The sequence below is a fragment of the Anomalospiza imberbis genome, chromosome 7, assembly GCF_031753505.1.
Source record: "Anomalospiza imberbis isolate Cuckoo-Finch-1a 21T00152 chromosome 7, ASM3175350v1, whole genome shotgun sequence".
Lineage (NCBI taxonomy): Eukaryota > Metazoa > Chordata > Aves > Passeriformes > Viduidae > Anomalospiza > Anomalospiza imberbis.
The window spans coordinates 17,107,304-17,126,372 of NC_089687.1; the positions used below are offsets into that span (position 1 = coordinate 17,107,304).

The window sequence follows — 19,069 nt, forward strand, 5'->3', positions numbered from 1 at the left end:
TCTTGAGACTGTCAATGCTCATGATAGCTTATTTTCTGTTACTTTCAGCAGAAGGGCAACTCTCTTCTGTTAAATCTGAAAACAAAAATGTCTCTCAGAGTAGAAAAAGGAAAATTGTGTGTAGTGGAATGTAGTGTTCTTCTCAGTGAGATAATAACACAACTATGAACTACAAATTACTGATTTCCAGAATTCTTAATTATGGAAAAGTAAGCTGTCTTAATTTCTTCTACTGTTATGATTGTTTTTATGAGTATAGATAAAAAGCATTACTAGGAAATTAATCCTATATTCTTAAAAATATTTTGAGTTTGATTTGTTGTCTTTATAAATTAATTTGGCACTGCTTTGTTTCCAAGAAAACTGTTTTTTGACTGTTTTTCAGTCAAATAATTAATGTCTAGTTTCGTGTAGAGAAACATTTTTACTAAAAGAAAACTATTCAACAGACAAGAACAGGGGAACTGCATAACTGAAATAGCCAAAGTTCTAGTGCAGCAATTAGCAAGTCTCTCAACAAAGCAGGGGGAAAAATCCCTGTGAGTAACTTTTAGGTTGTAATTTAATATACTTTTCCCAGGTTGACCTACACTTCATGAAAAAGATACCACCTGGAGCTGAAGCATCAAACATCTTAGTTGGTGAACTCGAGTTCCTAGACCGTGCCGTTGTGGCTTTTGTTAGGTTGTCTCCTGCAGTGCTGCTTACAGGACTGGCTGAAGTTCCAATTCCAACCAGGTACAGTTGGGCTGATTTTGCTTTGTGTTTTCCTGAGTACCTTGTGGGGACAGGCTGATGTGACCCTCGGCTTTGCCATTTATTGAGTGAGGAATTTGGTTTGATCTTTAACAAAGACACCTCTCAGCCTTCCACTCATGCTGTAAATGATGTGTGGGTATATTCAGACATGTGCTAGTTTGGAGTACTTCACAGATGTAGAAATGTAGGTTATAACACACAGTTTATCCTATACAAACTGGTATTACTTCAGATGAAATATTTCACTAAGGTGAAATATTCAGCTTTGTAGAATAGTTCATCTGGAACTGAAACTACTTGTGTGATACTGCATAATTATGTACAGAACTAAAAAAAAATGAAGATGGAGTTGAGAAAAGGAAAAAAGCAGCATGTGATTTGGTTGACTAGGGATAGTGAGTGAATGGATGGAGAACATGCTGTGAATATGTTCTTCAAAATTTTTTACTCCTTCAACAATTTACTTTGCATGGTACGGAATGTGACTTTTAACCATAAATTTGTTTTAGATTAATTTTTTCCAAGTTGAAACTTCTTCTGATTGAGTACTTTGATTCTAAAATAAATAATGAGGAATTTAAAAAAAAAGTCCAAAATAAACTTTGTGTTAAAATAGAAGGCATTGGGATAGATCTGTGGTTACATTGTGTCCTGCTGAGGTTAATTCAGATCAAAACTCCAAAGTGATTCTCCCATATCTGTGTTCACTGACTGAACTATTATTGCAGAATCTCCCCTTTTTTTTTAAGTAATTTGTGCTTATGTTTGTACACATATTCTTTCTTTCCCCTTTTTTAGTTTCTGTGAAAGTAGAATTCCAACAGTAGGCAGTAATGTATTCCAGTTTGTGATACTCAGGACACTCACATAAGACACTCATGTTACGCTATGAAATGCAATGCTGAGACTCAGATCCTTGCTTCCAACCAGATAAACATTTTCTTTGAGCTGTACTTTGTAGTTACTTTGGATATTACTTTTTTGATGTTTTCTTGTTTTTGCATGTGTATAAGAAACACTGAGGGAGTGAATTGGCTTTGGAAAAAGCTTTTCATTTTAATCTCCCCCAGATTCCCACAAGAAAAAAAAACACCAAAAGGAAAACAACAGATTTCTTCATTTTTGGTCAAAATAAAAATAGCTACAAATTAGGACAATTAAATGTTTCTGCAAAAATTTGTATGTAAAAAAACCCCAGTAATACACATCAAAATATTGTCTTTTGCATTTTAGCAAAACTGAGAATTTTAGTTATTTCATTTGAACAAATCCTCTGCCTTTTATAGAACTTTACTTGCCTACAGCCTCAAGTAGAGACTGTCCAGAGGACAGGAGTAAAAATGATTTAAAAATTATTTTTATTTGGGTTAATTTAACTTCTCCAATATTGCAATAATTTATGTAACCATTTTGTTGAATTAACATAATTAAATAAATTAATGTGTTCTGTGCATAGATTACAATTGCATACATTTATTATGTAAGTTAAGGTTTGTTATGTAAGGAGGTTTTGGTAGCCTCAATCAAGACTGACTGTTAAGCTTGTGATATATTTTTGGAAGCTATTTTCACATTCTTTTTCTAAGCAAAGCTTCATGTTTAAATGCATGAGTGAGGATCTTGAAGGAGATTATATATAGTGTTTATCTGAGAGATTCTTCTAGTGCACATTTTAGATAAATATTTCTGTAATAATTATATTGGTTTCAACCATTTATGCTTTACAGTTTATCAAATCTACTTTTAATTTGCAGATTTTTGTTTATTCTTCTTGGACCACTGGGTAAAGGCCAACAATACCATGAGATTGGAAGATCAATTGCAACACTAATGACAGATGAGGTATTTTTATTCATGGTTCAGTTTTGGCTAACTGAAGCGGTGTAATAGGGAATCTCCAATTCTTCAGATGAGATGTGGCTAATCATTCTGGTGATGACAACGAGCATTCTAGCTCATTTCATGAGCCTGTGACAGCCCAGATTATGCTGCTGTAAGGGGATAACAAAATGAGAAACAATATTCATAAGCGAAGATGTCTTCACCAATAAGGTTCCATTTTACACAGTTGCTCTCCAGTGGATTTAATTTTGTTTAAACTGCAAAATCTCTAGAATATTCAGCAGCCATAAGGACATTTTTCTGTAGCAGCTGGAATTTCTATGAGAACTATATACCCGAAGCTATTTTCAGTTGAAGCTGAGATTGTTTGCTCAGTGGGAACTTTACAAAGTGTGCTCTATTTCAGAGAAGTGGGGCCATTATTTTAGAGAGAGCTCCTTTTTCCATCTCTCTTTCCTCCCACACAGACTTCTTAATTTTTCACAGGTATTCCATGATGTTGCTTACAAAGCAAAGGACCGCAATGACTTGGTGTCTGGAATTGATGAGTTTCTTGATCAGGTTACTGTTCTCCCTCCTGGAGAGTGGGACCCAACAATTCGAATAGAACCACCTAAAAATGTTCCCTCTCAGGTTTGTACAGTGTAAAATTCAGACATGTAGATTTAAGTCTCATTAATTTAGCATTTAGCAGAGTCACTATGTTTTGCACGCTCTTTTTATTTTAAGTTAATTTTCTCTAGAAGAACCCTTGACTTGCAAGCATACAGTATAGTGATGACATTTGGTTTAGTTCAATACTAGTTCTCTCCTGAGTAAATACAGGCAGTTCTATCTAAAGATACTAGATTCAGGGATAAGTGGTCTTAAGCATCCTTGATTATTCCAAATAGCCATGTTTTGCTTTTGTCCTAAGCTTATTGCAAGAATTGATCAAGGCTTGTTACTCTTTAAAATGTTTTCTGACACAAGATTTTTCGTGATCAATTCTTTAAATTTCACAGAAACACAATTCTTTTTAGTATTAACTGGTAATAGAACTCCTTTACAGCTTATGAGGAGGTTATGTTGATAAATTTTAAAATGAAATTTTTATGTTTAAGCTTTTAACTTTCAGAGTCTGTTTCGGTACTAAAACCCACAAGAAATGTCTTTTCATTCTGGTAGGAGAAGCGTAAGATCCCAGGAGTGCCAAATGGAACTGCAGCCCATGGGGAAGCAGAACATCCTGGGGGACACTCTGGACCAGAACTGCAACGCACTGGAAAGTTAGTGAAAACATATTCAAAATCTTTCATATTCTAAGTGTTCATAATGACGTTCAAAAGGAATCACAAAGGTCTGATTGTCTTTCAGAAATGTCTTGGTGCATGATTTCTTTCTTTCTTTCTGATTTGCATGTGACATGTAGCTGAGGAAGACAACACATGCTCGTTTGCAGAGAGCAGGAGAGGGCAAGAGGGTTTGAGTTTTCTCATTGTATTTATTGCAAGCTCCTTTCTCTAATATTTACAAGGCCAGACCTTTCTTAAACTTGATTAATGTTTCTTGGTTTTGTATAGGATGAAGGAGAACTTGGTATAGTGTTGTGCCACATATTATGAATGCTTACAGCTGTCTTGTAGTTGAAGTTTCTGGGTTGTGCAGCTCTAGCATTTCTTTTTTACCACAGTAAGCCATGATATGTCCTGGTACATGAGGCTGTGGTTACCCTAGTGGCTGCAATATACAGAATGAAGGATTTTCCCCAAGGAATACTTGTTTTCTCTCATCTAATACAGTGTGGCATAAGTGCATCAGTTTCAGTGGCTGCTTTAGTGCAGTGTAGTTGGACAATAGATGTTTCTTTTACTTTGCTGCCTCCTGATATTTAAATATTGTTCCTATCTTTAGCATGAAGCTAAAGATTCAGCTGCAGTGCTGGTATACACTGGGGCAGGGGAGGTGATGGCCAGTCTGGCTGGAAATTGTTCTCTCACCAGAGAATCTGCTAATTGACAGCTTGAAGGATTGTTTTAATATTTAGGAGGTAGTAGCACTACACCTTCTTTAACTCAGCAGCATCTGATACATTGTGTGCCTGTGAGGAAAAGAGCATTGTGGGGTTATTTACTTTAGCTGTATGGTATTTTGCAAGGGACCGTCTGTTCCTAAATATTTGATTATACTTGACACAGTGTGAATGACAAAAGATGACAGTTCTCATCCTTGAAAAATGGTAGCGTATATTCATTTCTATCATCAAGTGTATTTAGGAACAGGTTCTCAAAATAAAGAATGTTAAGCTCTATATATGAATGCGTGGGCAAATAGGCACTCTCTGATTAAACAAATGTAAACAATTATTTCATATAATAAGCAGTTTGATTTAGTGCATGGGGGCAAGCAACTGTTCAGAACATTGGTGTTTGAATGATTAGTTGAAGAATTTATAAAAGAGACATGGAAATTAGTTCGTTTTAAAACCACAATAATTTCCTGGTTGAAGTTACAAAGACAGGTTTCCTATAAACTTATCTTTTTATGAAGGGTGAAACATAAGAGTATGTATCATTTGATCAAGGAACAGTAGCTTCTCTGCAGTGTGGTTGAAGCAATACTGTAGAAGAAAGTTTTGTGTGCCACCTTAATTAATTTGAGCTCTTCTATTTTTTCTTTAGATTTTTTGGAGGATTAATTTTAGATATCAAAAGAAAAGCTCCCTTCTTCTGGAGTGACTTCAGGGATGCTCTCAGTCTGCAGTGTCTGGCATCATTTTTGTTTCTCTACTGTGCTTGCATGTCTCCTGTCATCACATTTGGTGGTCTACTGGGAGAAGCAACTGAAGGTCGTATAGTATGTGTTAAATCTGTACTTTTAAAACAAACTTACATTCCTAGTTTTGTGGTTAGTATTTCCTTACTGTTGCATGAACCACCTTTATATATTGGTGTTTCAATGTTTAGAAGGCTACAGACTAAGACATTGCAAAAAGAACCTGTTTGAAAATTTATGGACACTTCTCTCTGTATCACATTCAGAGTGCAATAGAATCGCTGTTTGGAGCATCCATGACTGGGATTGCCTACTCTCTTTTTGGTGGACAGCCTCTCACTATACTTGGCAGCACAGGACCAGTTTTAGTGTTTGAGAAGATCTTATTCAAATTTTGCAAGTAAGTGAAGATCATGGTATTCCTCATCCTTCATTTGTTGCTAGGTAAAAGTAGACACACCTATCCCAAAATTGAAATCCTAAGCAATGCACTACAAGATAAATTGTTGCCTTTATCATGTTGCAGAATCTAAAAACTAGGCATGAATTCATAACGCAGAAAGGTGCATTTTCTTAAATTTTGGGCTTTTGTTGCTTTTAAACTCTCCTTCTTTCTTTTCTTCCCACTTCCCTCTGCTGTTTTGAAGGGAATGACAGCTTGAGGATGTTTGTGGGGATTTTTTTTTTTTTTAATTTTATCATTCTCTACTCTGAGACAATATGTTTAAGGCAGTGGTTTATCTCATCCCTAACTTGAAAAGTGTTGCCTCTCACCAAGAAAGTGCATGCAGTTCTTTCTTGGTGAGTACCAAGTGTACTCATCAAGAAAGTTGTACCACTTGCAGAAGTGGTACCCTGTTTCAATAGTCACTAACACAGACCATGCCATTCCACCACCTGGACAGAAATAGGGTGAAGTGTCATGCCACAAGAGCCACATTTAGGCTACTGTGCTGTACTTGACATGTCTCTGCCACAGTGTGGGTAAAAATTATGTCTCCATTTGGAAGCCATCATGCTTCTCTGCTATGCAGTCTGCTTTTCTGCCTCACTGCTGTGACAGAGACTTCTGTACCAGGATCTCCTGCACAACACAGAGTAGGAAACCCTGCTTAGCACTCAAATTTTCTCGCACCTTCAGACAGACCTTTCAGTTTGCTGTGATAATGTCACACGGTGTGTTTGAGCTCTATTATCATATGCACTAAGCTTACAGAATTTTGATGAAAGTTGTTATAGCTACTCTTTCACAGCTTAAAAAGAAATTGACAGGTGTTGGCTGTTCACAAAGCAGGATAAGGAATAAAGAGTGAGTGGACCTTATACACTTTGTGTGTTCCTATTCTCAAAGCTGCTCATGTGATTACTTTAATAGAGATAGAGCTCTTTGTGTCCTGTTAATTGGGGGAAGAGCTCTGGTCAGGAGGTGACTTGATAGGATCTTCTGTTCACATTAAGTATATAATTCCTGATTCAGACTGTCCCCAAAAAGGAAATTTTGGAACTGCCTTGTCTCCACTTACTGTGGCTGGACAAAAGGTTAAGTGAGTTGTTTTTTTTCCCCTTCCTTTTAGAGAGTATGGGTTGTCATACCTTTCTCTGAGAGCCAGCATTGGGCTGTGGACTGCAATCCTGTGCATCATCCTCGTTGCAACTGATGCAAGCTCCCTTGTCTGCTACATTACCCGGTTTACTGAAGAAGCCTTTGCTTCTCTTATCTGCATCATTTTCATTTATGAGGCCTTAGAGAAGCTGTTTCATCTCAGTGAGACGTATCCAATCAACATGCATAATAATTTGGAGCTGCTGACAAAGTACTCGTAAGTAAGATTTCTTCTGTTAAACTGTTAGAGTGTTTTTTCCATAGGTTGTTTTCTCTGCAAGGAGCACAGCAGGAAAAGTTTGCAGTAGTTGTAGCAGGTGGAAGCTACTCAGTCATTATGCTATCTTATGGAAGTAGTAATTACTAGGGAGATGTGTTCAAGAAGGACACATTTACTTAAGATAAGTAAAAAATATATTTCCTCCAATATATTTGAGGTTTGGAAAGGCTTCAACATAATTACATGGAAATCCTAGAATTAAAAATAGGATTTAAAGGGACCTTGGTTTTAGGTCTCTATTAATTTCTATTTAATGAGACTCAATTAATGGTCTCTTCCTGTAACATTATACTTATGATTTATAATCTTTAAATGGCAACAGGATATTCAGGTAATGCTTGTATATCTTATTTATCTTGTTTTGTTTTGTGTTTTTCCCAAATTGAAATATTCACCTTTCTAAAAGGTTGTAAGTTGAGGTACCTCCTTTATTTTTAAGTCTCTGGCATTTAGGTCCAAGCTTAATTTATAAGAGCTGAAGTGGATTTGGAATTGTTAGATGCATCTCAGTAGCTCATAATCAATTTGTTTTTAATACAAAGATTTTTAATTTAGCTCCATTTAAACAGCTTTACTTTATTGTGAAGTTTAAACAGGTACAAATCTACTTGGGGAATAAAAAAGTGAATTGCTTTTATCAATAGTGTTTCATTGAGAATAAACCCTCATAGACCTGTTTCTGTGATATGAGCATAAAAATGTTCTAGTAAAGGACAAGATCCTAGTCTGCCCTGAGGCCAGTTAAGCTTGGTCACATCAGTAAATAAAATGCAAAAAGCATTTTCAATGAAAATCCCTCTCCAGAAATGTCTTTATCATTTCACTGAACCTATTTGAACCCTCTGCATGAGCTGGGTGGGGCCCTAAAGCAACTGTGCTTGAACAGTGTCACATCTTCTGTTCACTGGAAAAACAGGAGTGTCTCAACCAAATGTCTCATTTGCATTTTAAGCTGGGAAAAACAGAACACAGCAACAAAGAAAACATTTGAGCTTTGTGTATATTATCACTAGAAAAATAGTTAGCAAATCCTGAATCTGAGGATTTTATAACCTTAATACACAGAACAAGTTAGAGAAACTATAGTTCTGCCGTGACATACTCCCAACATGCTGAAAATATTATTGCTCCTCTCTAATAGTTTAATCAGTAGACAAAGGAACATTAATTTGAAGAGAAAGCAACAGACATCAAGACCATGCATGCAATTGAGGTCATATCCTTTTATATAACTTTACTCACCTTCTAGGAAGTAGGTATTTTACTCTGAAGATCTTCATATAGCAGAGTCTTAGCAGATTTTTTCTTTTCCTTTACCACTGCAAAGTAGTTGTCTCAAAGGGAAAGAAAACATAATGTCCTCCTATCATTTTGAAAATCAGATGTTGAAATGATATACAAAGACAAAAAATTATTTAGAAGACATTTACCAGGTGAAGCTGAGATATTAAAATACGTCATGGAGAGCATGAACACAAGTAGAAACATGGGTTCCTGGGTAACTGTATTCATGGTTAGCTGAATCCCTTAATATTGCTAGAGATTTCAGAGAAATGAGTTTAACAGTCCTGCTTGTAGGGGTACAGTCATAGTTATGTCTATATTTTGTCAAAATGTTTTCTCATTATAGTCCTTGTGTTAATCAATAAATGTTGTTGGTTTTAGTTAGAACACCATTCAATAACCAGAATCCCAGAGTGGGTTGTGAAGGGTGCTGTTTTAATGCTGCCTGCTCTTGGTAACTGAGCAATGAATGTAAAATGTGCAGAACACGCAGAATGGTGAAAGAGCAGCCTTTGTCATGCTCCAGTTCCACCTATTGACCTGTCCTGGCCTACAGAGTTGGAACAGCACAACAGTTTCAGCTTTTTCAAACACAACTCCTGAAAGATAAGTGTCTTCCAGATGTTTGGAAGAAAGATTTCACCACTGCCTGGTGTTTTCAAACACATATATCAGAATTATTTTATATCACTGATATCAAACTTACTTGATATACTACTTTTGTAGTTGAGTTTATTATTTCATATCTATATTTTCAGTTATTCTTTCACCCTGTTTAGACAGTACAAATAGCTTGCTTTTAAACTCTTATATTAAATCTCACATTTGGCACTTATAAAGTATATCTTCTAGTTGCAGCATGTTCCTGTTTATTATCAGTCATGCCTGTAGCAACTGACCCCACTAATAGCAAAATGCCTAGCTGTAGACATATAGGTCTTCTGGGATGGGACTTACATTTTTTTTAGCTTTGAAATAGATTTTTTGAAATGGCAGTGTACTGACAATCAATGCATGTTGATTATCTTGTAAGAGCATATCTGCTGCTATTCAAGGATCTGTGCTCTGAACATATCAAAAGGCTAATTCCAGCCTCTCTTGTTCTCTCCATTCCTTTCTCTTTCATCTGAGATTTCTTAGTTATTCAGAACCAGTCCCAAAGATTGGGAGAATTGAAAGATGTGGTCAGTTGTAACAACTCTGCACCAGGTGCCCAAATCAGATTTCACAGCAGACTTGATGCAACCTGAACTCCGAGGGCTTGCTGTGCAAATGTGCACATATTAGTGTTACTCTGTCTAGGTACAGTGGCCTTTTGCCCAGAAGGTGAGATGTCACAATTTTCATCCCCATGGGATCTTCACAAGACATTTCAACTTGTTCTGGACAAGTTCTGGACTCAGTTCTGGAAAGATAAGAAACTAAAAGATGGATAAGCATGAAAGTTTAATCAAAAGAAAAATCTCTCTTTTGTGTACTTGAAGTTAGGAAATACTGATTTTGCAAGGAATTAGCTTTTCCTACAGCATCTGATTCCAATCCTTCTACTTGTAGTTTAAATGTGTAACAAACTTGGGCTAAAACTGGTCCTGTCCTTAAAGGACCAGCATACTCTGTTACAGAAGCTAATTAGTATCTGCTGTTTTGCTAATTAAAACAGCTGTTTGCATTTTCCTCTTTGGGGATTTTAAAGACAAGTTTTTAATTGTTAGTAAAGCCTTGGCAGGTCTTTAATTAGCCATGGGTGATCTTCAAAAAGTTGAGCAACTAATTTCTCTTTGAATGCTCAGCCAAAGCTTATGTAAAACTTTATCTTGGATCTGCAATTCTATGCTAGAAAACTTGGGTTACACTGTAAAATTTCTGTGTTTTCTGTTGCCCACTCAAAAAGTTGATGATAAACTGATCAGAACACTGAATATATTTGAAATTTTTAGTGTATGCTGTGGCCCAGCTGTCCGCTTTTCTGCCATGGGCTTTCTGAGGATGCTCTGATGTCCACAGGTAGTCTGTCCACATGCCAGTATTGTTCCTTTGCTCTGGTGAAGACATGAATTTGACCCAGGAAAAGTCATGGGCATTCTGTTAATGCTCTCTTTGGAGTACTAGAAAGACAAAGAAAACAGTAATTTTAAATGGTTTGTGATTCAACCAGATTGAAACCATATTTCAAGAAAGACAACCCATTCTGTATTTTTGGTGGCCTTGAATTCTGTTACAAACAGTCTCTGTTGCAGGAACTTGATGTAAAAGACTGAACTGCACGTATCTCTTATATTTGAGAGTACAGGAGTCATTACTAATATCTGCCATAATACACCTTAGAAGACTAGGGGAAGAACATTTGGAACAGTTGGGATTTTTTATTTTTTTTTTTTTTTTTTAGTTTTTAATCAAGCACACCCAAATATTTGAAAATTGACTGAAAGTCCTCCTAAAAGATTTCTTAAAAATTGCATCTAGCTTTTTACCATTTTAAGTAGAAGATAGGTTTTGGGGTTGTTACTGAATTCTACCTCAAAATGACAAAAATATCTTTTTGCATTATCTAATTAATGTAAAACTAGACATTATGCACTTTTTACTCAGTTTTAAATTTTATCTTTTACTCTGTATTTAAATACGTGATCTACTTACAGGCAAATCCATTTAGCATTTATATATAACTTTTGCCTAAAACACCATATTTTTGATATGGATGATAAAGAATAAGGCATTTAAGTGATAAATCAAAGGAAGGACAAAGACAACCTGATTTTCAGTGTGGTGCTGTGCTGTATTTTCTTATTTTTAAACTGTATTGTTTTGATGGAACTTGAATAGCATAGCTACATTGTTTATTAAATTAAATACAAATACTTCTTTATCAGAGCTTTTCTTTCCATTTTTTTACGTGACCTTTTTGTATTTGTCATGCCATTAGCATTTGTAGGTTGGCATAGCAACTCTCTTATTTCTGCACTCTCCTCCTCCTGTTTTTTTCCTACCCTGGTAGCAAATATATCTCCAGTTAGTGAAACCTGTCTGGAACACTGATGCACATCAGTTTTGAAGCGTATATTAAAATGCTATATTTGCTAGGAAAAGAGAACCTCATATTGGAGCAGATAAACCTCCCTGTTTTTAAAAGAAAAACAGAATAAATATTGTGGATGAAAGGAATGTGATTTAGAAAGCAATCCAGTATTCTTTAAAATACAAGCATTTTAAGGTAGTTATCTTAGAATACAGAAGTTCAGTTATTTCTCAGGGTGAGGTTGCTTGGATCTTTATATATCTTTTTGATATATAAAGAAATTTTATATACCTTTTTGGTTTTTATTAATTCTTTTTTCAAAGTGATGAATTAATGTTGTTTTAATAATTCTTTACCAGAAGTTACTCAATTATTAACAGATTACATTGAATAATTTTAAAGTGATTTCTTGGCATAGTAATATGCATATTGCAATCTGTCTTAGTATTGACATGCACTTAAGCATTAGGAGTAGAAAATCCCACTCTGATGTAATTAGGGAGCCAAGATCATGTCAATCTCAGTACCATTTCAGGCTATAGAAACTATTGCTTCTAGAAGACGTCGTGAAGATTAGTTTTGTACATACTACTGTTTGCACAAGCAAGTTTTAACTCTTCCATTATCTATATAAATTAATCCAAATATATCAGTATTGGATACAAATTAGGTTGGTTTATACCATGTATCCCTTAAGCTGCAGGTGGAATGAGAAGAGCCAGTGATGATGAGCACAGTATTGCTCATTATGGTCCCAGGCATGTAATTGAATTTCAATTCCTGTAATTATTTCTTTGAGGTTAGATATGAATATAGATTTTCTGTTTCCCTTTTAATAGTTTTTTTTTCCTACAGTTAAGCAACTGTGCCATATACTGAGTGTCCTTCCCTAAGACTATCCCTCTTCTTCCCAGAACCATGCAAGTGCCATCACTGAGTTTAACTGCTGGTTCCCTTTTGCTTCTTGACAAACCTTGGAATCCAGGCTTTCTTTTTCTTTATTCTATTTTTTTCCAAGATTTCTCTGGGCCTGCCCAACTCAGCTGATTGTTTGTCTCTTTCTTCTTCATTTGAACCCAGAGAGTGCCCACCTTGTTTTGTTCTTTCCTACTACTCATCCCCTCTGCTTTGGAAATAGATCTCCTTGTTAAACAATTCTCCACAGCATTCAGTTTGTAGTTGAGAGCTGGTCTACACAATGCCTTCAAAATCTAGGAAGGCTTACATAAAATCTGTGGGTGTTTTTCTTACAGTACCTTATGTGTATTGATGCATTGCACCTGCACAGTTGGTACTCAAGCTGACCATGTAGCACTGCAATGTATTGCAGTAATTATTTCTGTACCAGCATTATACTGGACCTCTTCTCCTCAAGTGTATTCACTCTTAACTTTGGAAGCAGGGTGAAGTGATATCCTAGAAATATTTCACAGTGAAAGCTTTCAGATGAATTGTCAATATCCCCCAGAGTTGCACTGCTTTCCAGCACAGGAACTTCTGTGTATGGCAGTTACCTACCATAGTGCTGCTGCAAATGCACAGACTGCATACGGCACCAGGTAGCTAATAAAACCCAACCTTCGAGGTTAACAAAGCTACAATATGATTATAAATCTGTTTTCTAGACTTTCCTCTTGAAAAAACACCAGTCTCCTCCTGATGTGCTATCCAAAAGAACCTGATTCTTTGAGATTTCTTCAGGCTAACATCAGTTCCTCTTCTCAGATTTATCTTTGTTTCTCTCCCTGTGAAACTATTGTACTGCTGAGTGCATAGTTTAGGTGCTTTAAAAGGCTTTTCTATTTTCCTCCTGAACTTAACCAATGAAACTATACAGCCTTGTAACCTTAGAGAATATATGTGGATGCCTACTGATGTTCGTGACAGTCAGAGATGGGCCACATAACAGTGGTCATAATTCAGGATGGCAGATCTCATAAATAAATGAAGAAAAAAATCTTGTCTTGCCATGACAGCTGTGCTGTGAAAGAGTTTCATGATACTGAGAATAGAACTTAACTGACAAGTCCATTTTCCATCACTATTAATTATTTTGTCTCCAGTCTTTTCTCCACTGAGACTTTGATTTAGTTGATATGAAGGTTGGCACAAGAAGGAATATATGGTAAATAAAATGCCAGGGTACTGTATGCAGGTATTGTAGGTATGAGAAAGCAGAGAAGATATCATTTTATGATACTGTTGTTGTCCTCTTCCCATAGAAGTTGTTAGGCAAACAGAAGGATTCTGTGAATGCCCATAATTCCCATGAAAATGGTGTATTTGGAGAAAGCCTAAACATGCATAGCATAGTGCTATTAATATACTTCAGCTTTGTAAAGGCAATGTAAAGGATACCTACACATATACCTTACTTTAAAAACAAACCTAGTGATGTTATCTTCCCTTTCATACTTCATCTTCCTCTGTCTCTGTTATGTGATCAGCGCTCAGCACGCGCAGAGCATCCTCTGTGCTAGGGGAAAACCTTCCTACTCCTACTACCAAATATATGCTCTGATATTCAGTGAGACATATTGTTTAAACAAGACCATTTTGCAGCTTATTTGTCATACTTGCCTGCAGTTTTTAAAGTATTATAAATATTCATATTGAGCAAATCTCATTCTCAGAGTATCTTAAGTGAGCCAGAAAAGCATTTTTCCCTTCTAGGAAGGGGAAATGGTATATTGACTAATCAGGAAGAAGCTGCAGCTGCATCTTTTATAGGTCATATCCTTATCTAGTATAAATAAGTGGAGCTTACAATATGTAAATGCTGGAAAAATAAGAGATCCAAACCAGTGCCTGTTGAATTTTATAAAATCATCAATAGTAAGTGCCTCCTAGTCTTGAAAACCTGCTACTGAAAAATGGCAACTGCCAAGGGATGAATGGCCACAGGGCTTTCAAAGGGAGCTGCACTGTTTAGGTGTGGTTTATTTACTCACAAAAACACTGTCTGAGTCTCTTTTTTGAAGCTGGACTGGCACCATGCTACATTAAAGTCTGTGTGGGGAGCAGAGCATGCATGACAGAGTAAAGAGAAGAATATGGTGAAGAAGCAAGTTGAAGAATCAGGGGTAAGAGGTGGATATTGTAAGGATTGGAAGGACCAGACTGGGCTTTATTTAAATTGAACAAATAAATGTATGTAATAAGTTTCTTGTTTTGCAGTTAACAGAAAATTACAGTCAGGATGAAAGTGGTTTTTACCTGATTAGTTGTTGAGCAGCCATGATATTTATGTTTTATTGCTAATCTAAAAAGGAGGGGGAAAATATTCCCCAACTTGACATAAAAAGTGACAGGTTTTTAGTTTGCTAACTAATATTCCCTTTCCCATAGTCCAGAGAAAGAGGGATCATACAGACAGTCTTTTTGGTGCTATTAAGGATAGTGATAACTCTTCCTTTTGTGGAACAAAGAGCACAGCTAGTTTTCTGAGGTTTCATGAAGCTGCTGTTGTCAGACCCTAGCTCTGCTCTCTGAAAACAGGACAAGCTGTAGATGTTGCATGCAGCAAAGTTAGGATGGCTGCCTCCAATTAATGAACAAAATTGAGACTTACGAACCAAAACCTAAAACAGCAAAGAAATTGTGGGGAGTTAGGGGGGACAAAGAAGGGAAGTGGGGAGTGACCTTATACTGCCTATACTGTTATAGTTGAATTGGTGCTGGAGATTTAGCTGAAATTTTGATCCTCCTATAAAAGGGAGAGAGATGCAGGCTACAGGGGATACCCATCTGTGATGCAGTCCTAATTTTTTTTATTTCTAATCTACCTTTGTTCTCCATTCTGATTTGCCAGAGATTTCTTGAGCACTTTGCAAGGGGATAAAGACTCCTTGCTCTGCTTATTGTTTTTAGCTAGCGAGTTCAGGTTATTCTTTGTTACATTCTCATTTTGTCAGTTCTAACCTTAAAACAGTTCTGAGTTGTCTGAAGACTATCTTGTCTGAAATGGTTTATTTATCTGCCTCAGAAGTGTAATCCACTTTTTATTAGGCTGTAATAGATTTTTAAATACCCTAAAAGAAAACAAACTCCACTGGTATCTGCCTAGCTGCAAAATATGGACATTTTAAATACAGGTAGGGACCTGTGACTGGGTATCTAGTGCCATTTTAGATCTCTCAGCCTCCAGCTGCTTTGAAAACAAAGGTATGAGTCAACGAAGATCCTCTCATACGTGCCAAGTCATCATGGAGGTCGCAGATACCACGGAGTGTACAGTCACCTATGCTTAAACATCTGAATTGCTACCAGGAGATCAGAATGTCTTGCCATATCCAAAAGTATAAAGATGAAAAATTATTTTTTTCTGTCATCAGTGTGATGAAATGGATGTGTTGAGATTGGCAGCAAAGATTGCCCCCCCCCACAGTTGACACCTATGCATTTGCTACCACAACCAGTGCCAGATTCTTCCCTGTCTTTATTCTAGCCACAATGAAAGAGAATCAAAAGAATCCTTCTGAATCTTTTAGCATAAACTCCACACAGATCCCTTGTCGTGGGCAAGTGCTCAGCACTTCAGACAACTTTACCAGAATGTAAGAGCATTTGAACCTCCAAGAGGAAATAATTTTTTGCTTATTCCAGTGTTATGAATAATATTTTATCAGGAAAATAGAAGGATGTGTTAGTGTTAACTATTCAGCGTATTTTGCTTTTTCTGGCAAAACTACTCAAAGTAAAAATGGCAATGAAAGGGACTAAAATACTGAAAATACTAAAGTAGGGAGCATTATTTCATTAATGTGAGATTTTCCTTGAAGGTCAGTTACATTGGGAAATAGTTATCATTGAAGCAATTAAATCTGTTATGAAAAGACACATTTTGGTAGATAATGTTTTTATGTTTTGGCACTGAATTGTACCTTCATTTGTGTTTTCTGGGATGGACAGAGAGTGTTTTACTATCTCACAGTTCTATAATGTTAAGCAATTAGTGGGATGCTGGAAGACACTAATACCATGATATAATCTTGCATCAAAATGTCAGTGTTGCCAAAACACATATAATATTGAACGTAATGCAATGTTGTATATATCAAAACACTGATATCATTGTTTGAATGGTCTTCTGAGTAGAAACAGGATCTGATCTCTGCAGTCAGGGCCTAGCTCTGCTTTCATTCAGTGACAGAAGCACTGTGCAGGGTGATTTTGGTCTGCGTGGGTGTAGTTTGCACAAGTCACTTACTTGCTGATTATCAGTCTGCCATTGCTAAATGCCTGTGAAACTTGGTAAAGACCAGACTGGAAGGCTGTGCAGGAGGAAAGTGATATTGCTATGGAAATAAAAAGGTGATCTCATCTGAAGGTGATTCACCTGAGCTGTATTAAACTATAGCTTCAAGTGTCACATTTTGGAGGAAATAGAAATTTTGGGTCCTCTAACCTTTACATGTAATTTTGCAGTTTGCAGCAAGTGTAGCTGTACCATGTAGTGCTGGCGACAGGCACAGTGATCCCTTCTAGTGAGGAAGTGACTGAGTGAGCAGCCCATGCCACCCTGGCCTCTGTAATCAAACCCCGGCGGGCCATGGCCCGGCGTCCAGCCAGTGTGCGATCGGCGATGGACACCAGGGCCGGGGAGCTCCTGTGCTCCCAGAAAACAGCAGTAACCTGACACAGCCACCTCTGTATTGTTGCATGAACAGCCAATACTCCCTTGCAATACATGATGTTGTACAGCCCTACTGTTTGTTGGCTTTATTCTGCTACTTTAGCTCACTGGTAGTCATGTGCTTCATTTACCCCACGCTGTAATACTTTGAAGTACGCATTGAACACGCATTCATTCTGCACTTAGGGCCTGATCCAAAGCATATTAAACATGTTGAAAGATCCAGTAAAGGACTTTTGGCTCAGGCCCTCTACTTCTCTGAATGCAGTTGCTTTTTTTTTTTTTTTTTCATAGGCTGTGAGGGTTTTATCTTTCTTTTGGAAAGAGCTGCATTTAAAATAGAAGCGAGGAATTGCACAAAGACAACCTGTATCTTTTCCTCTCTATGTATTAAATGCAGCTGTTATCACATGTATAATATTGCAATTGAAATAGAATGTCAGTGTTGTGTCCTCACGGTGTAGATGGTAGAATTTCATATATAGAAAATCATACAAATCTAGATGAGTATTGTCATTTTGTGGAAAGATAAACAGTTACATAGAAAATAGATGGCATAGGTAAGTGAATAAACTGATACTCTGCTACAGCTGTGATGCAATTTATGCTTGGTGGTTCTGCACGCGATAGTAAGATGTTATCCTGTCCCCAGCTACTCCTGAAAACTTTATCAGAGAGTACACAATTTATTTAAATTCATCATAAGCACATTAAAATACTAGCAGACTAGATGGTGCTATAGATTATTAAAGTAGGATTAATTTAAAGTGTATTGCAAAGCGCACTTAACATCTTGGATCCTACAGAGTATCCTGGAGGTTTTGAAGACTTTGTCAAAGAAAAAGCCTCCCACAGTTGCTTCAGAGGCTTTAAAGACTTAATTTTGATTTTAAATTACTTATTTTTAAATTACTTATTGTCCTCCTACACTGCCTCGTCACATTTTGTGTGTTAAAATACACAATTTAAAATGAAAAGTGTGCTTTTACAGCAGCTGTGGGGAAAGGAAAAACAAGGGACACAGTTCAGAGAGCCTTTGGTGCTGGTGATCCTGACATTCAGAGCCCTGACAGTTGACTGGGTAGTTGGGCAATTTTGCATGCAAAGGCACTTCTCCATCTAGGAAAGAAAGAGGATGCAGAGAGTTTGTTATTTGAGAAATGGATCAGCCTGGAACAGTACACAGCATCTAATGTCCATGGAGAGAAGTGTTAGGTGTAAAAGGGTGGAACAGGACCAGCATATTCTCAGTGTTACATACTGTGCTCAGAAGTATCAATAGACAAGGGAGAAAACAGGTGGTAAAACTGAATGTGATCATTGGTTTGAATATGTCACGTTACGTACTGTATATGCATAAGCACCTCGCAGCAAATGATACTCCAGTAATAGCACTAGCTACTGAACTGCAAACTGCTTCAAAGCATGCATTTACTGAACTCATTTGAGCTAAAATTACCTGTCAATCCAGAGCATAATTTCAGTGTATCATAAAATTAATAATTGGGATTAATGTCTGATATATCTTTTATTATTAAGGAAAAAAATTATTTATTTTCAGATGCAATTGTGTGGAACCAGAGCATCCTAGCAATAAAACCTTACAGTACTGGCAGGACTACAATATATCTGCATCTGATGTGCCATGGGGGAACCTAACTGTGTCAGTAAGTAAATTTTGGAACTTAATAAATAAAGGCATAGGCATAAATAATTCTGTCCATTTTACTGCAACAAATATATTTAAAAAATACCATTTTTTCCTGCTCATATTTGCTCAAATAAATAATAAAAGATCCTTAACGAAAATTAACATGAACTTTGTGCATTATCTCCTTTTGAAAGCTTTTTGCAGCAAGTGTGTGCATTTTATGCCCTGCTTTGGAACCTTCTTGA

The 19,069-nt window shown here is 36.6% G+C and overlaps 1 protein-coding gene across 10 annotated transcripts in view; it reads left to right on the forward strand.

The window, feature by feature from the left end:
- Positions 1–19,069, forward strand: part of SLC4A10 (solute carrier family 4 member 10) — a 151,024-nt gene that overhangs the window by 109,639 nt on the left and 22,316 nt on the right. For all 10 annotated transcript variants that reach the window (XM_068195665.1, XM_068195659.1, XM_068195656.1 and 7 more), the window contains 8 exons: positions 581–738; positions 2,514–2,601; positions 3,088–3,234; positions 3,769–3,869; positions 5,262–5,436; positions 5,622–5,755; positions 6,930–7,175; positions 18,735–18,840. In XM_068195665.1, the coding sequence (XP_068051766.1) occupies positions 581–738; positions 2,514–2,601; positions 3,088–3,234; positions 3,769–3,869; positions 5,262–5,436; positions 5,622–5,755; positions 6,930–7,175; positions 18,735–18,840 (1,155 nt within the window). The remainder of the gene's footprint in view (positions 1–580; positions 739–2,513; positions 2,602–3,087; positions 3,235–3,768; positions 3,870–5,261; positions 5,437–5,621; positions 5,756–6,929; positions 7,176–18,734; positions 18,841–19,069) is intronic.